The sequence below is a fragment of the Mustela nivalis genome (assembly GCF_964662115.1).
Source record: "Mustela nivalis genome assembly, chromosome: 6".
Classification (NCBI taxonomy): domain Eukaryota; kingdom Metazoa; phylum Chordata; class Mammalia; order Carnivora; family Mustelidae; genus Mustela; species Mustela nivalis.
This window is the reverse complement of record NC_139025.1, coordinates 59,104,634-59,111,123: the sequence shown is the minus strand read 5'-3', so window position 1 is coordinate 59,111,123 and position 6,490 is coordinate 59,104,634. Positions and strand designations below refer to the sequence as shown.

General features: G+C 38.7%; 1 protein-coding gene across 1 annotated transcript in view; it reads right to left on the bottom strand.

The window, feature by feature from the left end:
- Positions 1 to 3,202: 3,202 nt before the first annotated feature.
- LOC309866585 (uncharacterized protein) overlaps positions 3,203 to 6,490 on the bottom strand; it is a gene marked incomplete at both ends in the record, with an annotated part of 381,526 nt that continues 378,238 nt past the window's right edge. Inside the window, 2 exons of the mRNA XM_082734420.1 lie at positions 3,203 to 3,294; positions 3,343 to 3,498. Coding sequence (XP_082590546.1) covers positions 3,203 to 3,294; positions 3,343 to 3,498 — 248 coding nt within the window. The remainder of the gene's footprint in view (positions 3,295 to 3,342; positions 3,499 to 6,490) is intronic.

Here is a 6,490-nt window from a genome sequence, read left to right as displayed (position 1 = left end):
GTCAGTAGAGCCAGGCTTTCTCTCAGACTCTAGATGGAATCCTTGCCTCTTTATAGCTTCTGCTGGTGCTCGTCAAATCTTGATGTCCCTTAGCTTGCAGTTACCTCTTTCCAATCTCAATCTCTAATGTCATATGGTCTTATTCCCTTTGCGTCTCTGTTTTCACTTGGTGTTTTCTTCCTCTTTTAAGGAAGCCAGTCACATTGGGTCAGGGTCTACCCTGATCACCTCACTCGATTTTATCTACAAAGACCGTAATTCCAAGATCACATTCACAAGCAGCAGGAGTTAGGTCTTCAACATATCTTTTTAGGGGACACAATTCTCTACCCACAACACAAGAGTAGAGAAAATGAACAAAGAATAGCAATACTGCTTAGAATACTCCTGAAATAATTCTGAATACTGATGCATTAACTACAGTAATGCTTTCTAAACCCATGCATTTACATTGAGTCATGTAAATGTTTCCTCTGTTGTCTTTTTCTCCTGACTTTCCATGCCTCAGGTAATTTTTTCCACTTACTACTGGCAATGTTTTCTGATCATTACAACCAACGGTCATTAGTTTCCACATATTTACATTTTATTCGGCTTTATAGATCTTTTCACCACTAACTTCTCATCGCCACAGTGCTTATTTTTTTGTTCTCTATAGCAAAGGGGGATCAAATTATTGAGATAAAAAACGAAGGGTCACACTTATATTTCTGCATAAATTAAAAATTACTATTTGATCCATCATGAGATATCTTCTATTAATCTCACTCCTGGTACTAATAATTAGTGTGTATTCTATATAAAAACCAATCACCTGGGTAGTTATCCTTTACCTTGTCCTTTCTCCTGAATTTGGTACTTTTGCAACTACTTAGATATTCCAAAATTTTGGAAAGTTACTCCTTAAGAAAATATTAATTAAAATCCTACTATGCCCAAAGCCAGACTTGTCATATGCACTTCAAAAAACATTTCTCATTTCCTGAGCAGTATAATTCCATTAGTGGTAAACATTTTCTTCTTAAAAAAGCAAATGAGAAAGTTCAAAGCCACTTTGGACTCCTTTGTCCTCAACATTCAATTTGCCTCCAAATCATGCCATTCTCTCTCTAAATTTTTTTCTACCTTGTTCATCTGCATTCTCATCATCTGTGTCTCTTTTTACAGGTTGTTACAATTGTGTAAGTCTTTATATTCCTGCACTGCCATAAGTTTTTTGGTAACAGAAATCATAGTGGAAACACCCACAGGGAAAAGATCAAGGTCACGCACATACAGCATTAAATTAACTGAGATGCACATCATTAGGGGCAAAAAGAAACTGAAGATACAAGCAGATATAAGTTGTACTGAAAAATTTTTAATAACAGAACCTATTTAGAAGACTGATGTTATGGGGCACCAAGGTGGCAAAGTTGCTTAAATGTTAAGTCTTTGTTTTGGCTCAGGTTGTGATCTTAGGGTCATGAGACCAAGCCCCACATTGGACTCCACACTCAGCGTGGAGTCTGCCTGAGGTTCTCTCCCTCTCCCTACCCCTCCAGCTTGTGTGTGCTCTCTTGCTCTTTCTCTCTCAAATAAGTAAGTAAATCTTGGGAGGGGAAAAAAAAGTGATGCTATACCACTTAACACCCATCTTCCACTACTCTTACCCCAACTCTCTTTTGATAATAATAATTCTGCTCACAAAATCTTTTCTTTTATTTTTTTAAAGATTTATTGATTTTTTTTTTAACACACAGAGAGAGTACAAGCAGGGGAAGCAACAGGTAGAAGGAGAGGGAGAATCAGACTCCCCGCTGAGCAGGGGGCCCAATGGAGAGCTCGATCCCTGGACTCTGGGATCATGACCTGAGCTGAAGGCAGATGTTTAACTGACTGAGCCACCCAGACACCCCAGACACATAATCTTTTCTACACTTCCCTAAGGTACCTCTTGATCACAGAAGTGTCAGTTTTGAATCTTGAATTGTTGAATAGCCCTATTATTGTTACTTGGGCCATTAAGTAATGAAAGCAGCTACTGAAATCCACTAATCAATTATTGCTCTATTAGCCAGAAAACTATTATCTTCATAAAGCTCTAAGTTTATTCAGTGGACTCAAGAAAACTGTCACAAATAATAACAAAGATGTCTGAGTCTTTGACAGACTTTGACAGTGACCCACTGCAAGATCAACCTTAATATGTCACACGGGCAGCCAAAAATGGGCAATTTACAATAGAGTATTTTTACATATTTTTAAAATTCATTTTGACCTTATACCTTTATCTTTTCAAGTGTTCTTGATATGCATCTCTGGATGTTTGATAATATTCTATACTTTAAATATTAATTGAGGACACCTGGCATGTGTCAGAACTTCTGTAAGTCTCTAAGGTCTATTTTACAACCTCTTTCTTACCAAGCAATTGAGCTGGAAAGGAAGGTTAGATAGAGTACTTTGTCAGCAATGTGATAACAGACAAATACCCAAGTGAGACAAATGGCAGAATAAAATATTTTCATGAAATACGCTGCCCATAATAGTCTATGCCAGCTTGTCTTCCTTACCATTTTAAATGTCACCTAATCTGTTTCTCTATGTAATAAGCTCAGCAATACATTATTTAGCTCAACCCAATAATTACCTTCAAATGGCAATTTAAACCTTTGAAAGAACTTTTGAATGTTTATTTTATCTTACTATGAAAACTATCCCATTAGGGGATCCTGGGTGTCTCAGCTGTTAAGTGGCTGCCTTCAGCTCAGGTCATGATCCCAGGGTCCTGGGATCAAGCCCAGCATCAGGCTCCTTGCTTAGCAGGAAGCCTGCTTCTCCTTCTGTCACTCCCCCTGCTTGTGTTCCCTCTCTCACTGTGTCTCTCTCTGTCAAATAAATAAATAAAATCTTTAAACAAACAAACAAAAAACTATCCCATCAGAATTAAATCAGGATATCAGAGCTACAAGCTATAGAGTAATAAATTCTATATAGGAATAAAAGTCTACAAAGAAGTGATAGGAGCTGGGCAAATGAAGGTCTGGAAGTGGGAAATAGGAGAGTTGAGTAAAGAGTTGAGTTGCTAATCATGTCAGCAAGAAGTGTCAGCTCACAAGACAGGAGGTAACTTTAAGGATACTCAGCAACTATGCAGGTTCTATGATTTATATCTTCTGTGGAAATGTCTACTTTGGGGAAGTCTCTGTCTCTGTGGAAATCATATTTGTGGGCCTGGAACCCAGTACCTTGTAGGAGTCTTGGGACCATTGTTGATCAGCAGGGCCAGGAGCCAGGAGCCAGGGAAATGAGCTGAACACAAATCAGAAGGAGAACCTCATCCTGGTACTTACCACATACCTTTGTGTCTGTCCATCACTGTCTTTGTGTCTCCCAATCTTCCAAAATATCTCTGCTTCACTTCGGCCTTCCGAATTTCATGTGAGCTTCTCTTTTGATTCACAGTAACTTGAAACCATGCGGGAGAGGTGATTCGGATAAATGCAGTTCTCCAACCTGGATAGAAGTAGACATGCCAAGTTGGTGCTATTGTGTTAAGATGTCAGAATCAGATTTTATTTCCTCATTCTGAGATGAGGAAATTGAGACACGGTTTGTGATGGGGTTTGGGTCAGGCTGCTCCCAGAATGTGCCATTTTGACATGTGGATTATTTGAGTTAAAGGCAATCAAGGCCTGACAGACTCAGGAAGACCTTTTTAGCTCCCTCTAAACTACGTAAAAGACTTTAGACAGTGAGCCTATACCTGGAAGAGGTCTATTACCAAAGATAACTTTTATTTTTACACAAAAAAGACTCATTCATATGGCATGGCAAATATTTGTCTACCAAATATTTGTTCTTCCCATCTTCCTGTGAATTCTGTTCCTTCTCTTAGCTCTTGATGGCATACAAGCCTCAACTGCCTGTCTTTGACCCTCTCCTGTCTGTGTGAAGCCCCCATAAATACAAAATAAAATTTTTTTTCTCCTGTTAATTTGTCTTATTTCAATTTAATTAATAGGCCAGCCAAAGAACCGAGAAGGAAAGATGGGAAATTTTTCCTCCCTTACTCTTGTTTAATCTTACTTGGCTAAAAAAGATAGATTCATTTAAACAGACACTTAATGAAAGAAAAAATCCAAATGGCTAAAAAACATATTTTATGTCAATGATTTTTTTAAAAAATCTGATGTCACTATATACCAAAAGTAGAAAAAATTAAAAATTCTGACAATACCAATTACCGTTGAGGAATCGGTATGGCTTTGGAAACCAGTTTTCTATTATCTGGCAAAACCAAAGTTACCTTCTATGCTCAACAATCCCTCTCATACACATAATACACTCTAGATAAACATAGCAACTCCAGTGTATATATATAAATGTTCACAGAAGTATTGCTTGTATTAACCTAAATTTGGAAATGACCCAAATGTTCATTTACAAAGCAATAAATAAACTGACATCCTCATACAATAGAATAGTGCATAGCAAGGAAAATTAATGGATTAGAGTTATATAGAAAACGCATGGATAGGGGTGCCTGGGAAGCTAAGTTGGTTAAGTGACTGCTTTTGGCTCAGGTCATGAACCTAGAGTCCTGGGATCGAGTCCTGCATCAGGCTCCCAGCTCCACAGGGAGTCTGCTTCTCACTCTGACCTTCCACCCTCTCACACTCTCTCTCTCTCACTCTCTCTCTCTCAAATAAATAAATAAATATATATATATATATATATATATATATATATATATATATATATTTTAAAGCATGGATTAATCTACAATCATGATAATAAAATAATCCTGGGACTTCTTTAGAGCTTAGATGTTATTCCCTCAGACTCTCTGCAGTAATAAAATATGTATAATGCTCAATGTTGTGCAATTCAACATCTTATTTTAAAAATCTAGGACAAAAGACATCTTTGAATCAATTCATTTTCATGTTGCACAAAATTATCACTAACCTCACAAATCTGCATAGTGTGTCTCCTCTCATATAGCTCAGCTATTTAAAAGCAGGCAAAATGCATTTTGGTCCTTACATATCCAATGAAATGCCTTATAAACCAAAATAGAAAGTACTAAATGAAATTCCTTTTTTTTTCTTTTTAAAGATTTTATTCATCTATTTGACAGACAGAGCTAGGGAAAGAGGGAACACAAGCAGGGGGAGTAGGAGAGGGAGAAACAGGCACACCACCAAGAAGGGAGCCTAATGTGGGGCTCGATGTGGGTCTCAATGAGGAGTTCAATGAAGAGCTCAATCCCAGGATCCTGGGATCATGACCTGAGAAGAAGCAGACACTTAACAACTGAGCTAACCAGGCATCCCCAAACGAATCTCCTTTTAAAGTCCTGTTCTCAAATCCTAAATGGCTGTATTGTAAGCAGTACTGAAACCAAGTATACATATTCTCTCTAGGCATACAGGGAATATCCATAATAATTGACTCTAGTTTTGGTGTGCCACCTGAAGGCACTCTATTGGGTCATTGTACCCACTCCCCATCCATTAGCACACTCCTCAGCTAACTGTCATCAGCTGATGAGAGTCACTTTGCCTTAAGATGACTGCGACATTACACCCCACCCTAAGGGTCAGGGTGGCTGGCCCATATAAGGATGTAACAGCCCCCTTGTGTTTGGGAAGGACAACTTCTATGACGACATTCACATTCCAGAGCTCCTGTAGGATTAGGCTAAGGTTATACACCTCTCCTAAAACATAGTTTTGCTTGGCTTCCTCTGCTCTATTATGTTTCCCTCACTCATTTATAGGTTTCTCTAGAGAACACTCTCTCTATAAATAACTTGTACACAAATTTCATGCTTCTAGAAATGTTGGAGGCTACAGTATGGTTGGAGTCGAGGACCAAACCAGGCCCTGACTTGTGTCTTCTTCAAAGTCCAGACACCTTGACAAGGTTAAGGACAGGAAAGTTGAGTGCACTGAGAAAGGGTCTGTGCTATGTGTACTGTGCTCACCTACGTGACTTCCCACACACTCTCTCTACAGTAAGGAACATTGTGGCCAGGGTCCTGAATTCTTAGTTAGTCCTTGTTGTTCTGTACCTCCCATAACCCACTCCCTGGTTGATTGTCTTGCTAATGGCTTTAGCAGAAACTACCTGGCATCACGAGGTTTGCTTGTAGTAAATTTAAACTTGTTATAGAAACTTGTGGTCATCTGACTAGGTACTGATGTACTACTCTTCCTATTCTCGTCTGCCTTATAAATGATTGTAAGATGTGGAATAAAGTTGGCACTGTTGGACATCATCCTCAGTGTCCCTCCTGCCCCCATCTCTTTGTCTCTTAATTTCTTTTCATCATCCTCTTAGCCATCACGGTTTCCCTGGTCGATTCGTCGTGCTGGCCGCAACATAGAAACTTTACCTAAGACAGCTGGTACCAGAGTAGACTTCATGGGGATAAAGAATGTAAAGTTGGATAAGGGAGAATTTTTTTAAGAGTGCATCCTCGCCCTGTTCTTCAGTTTAA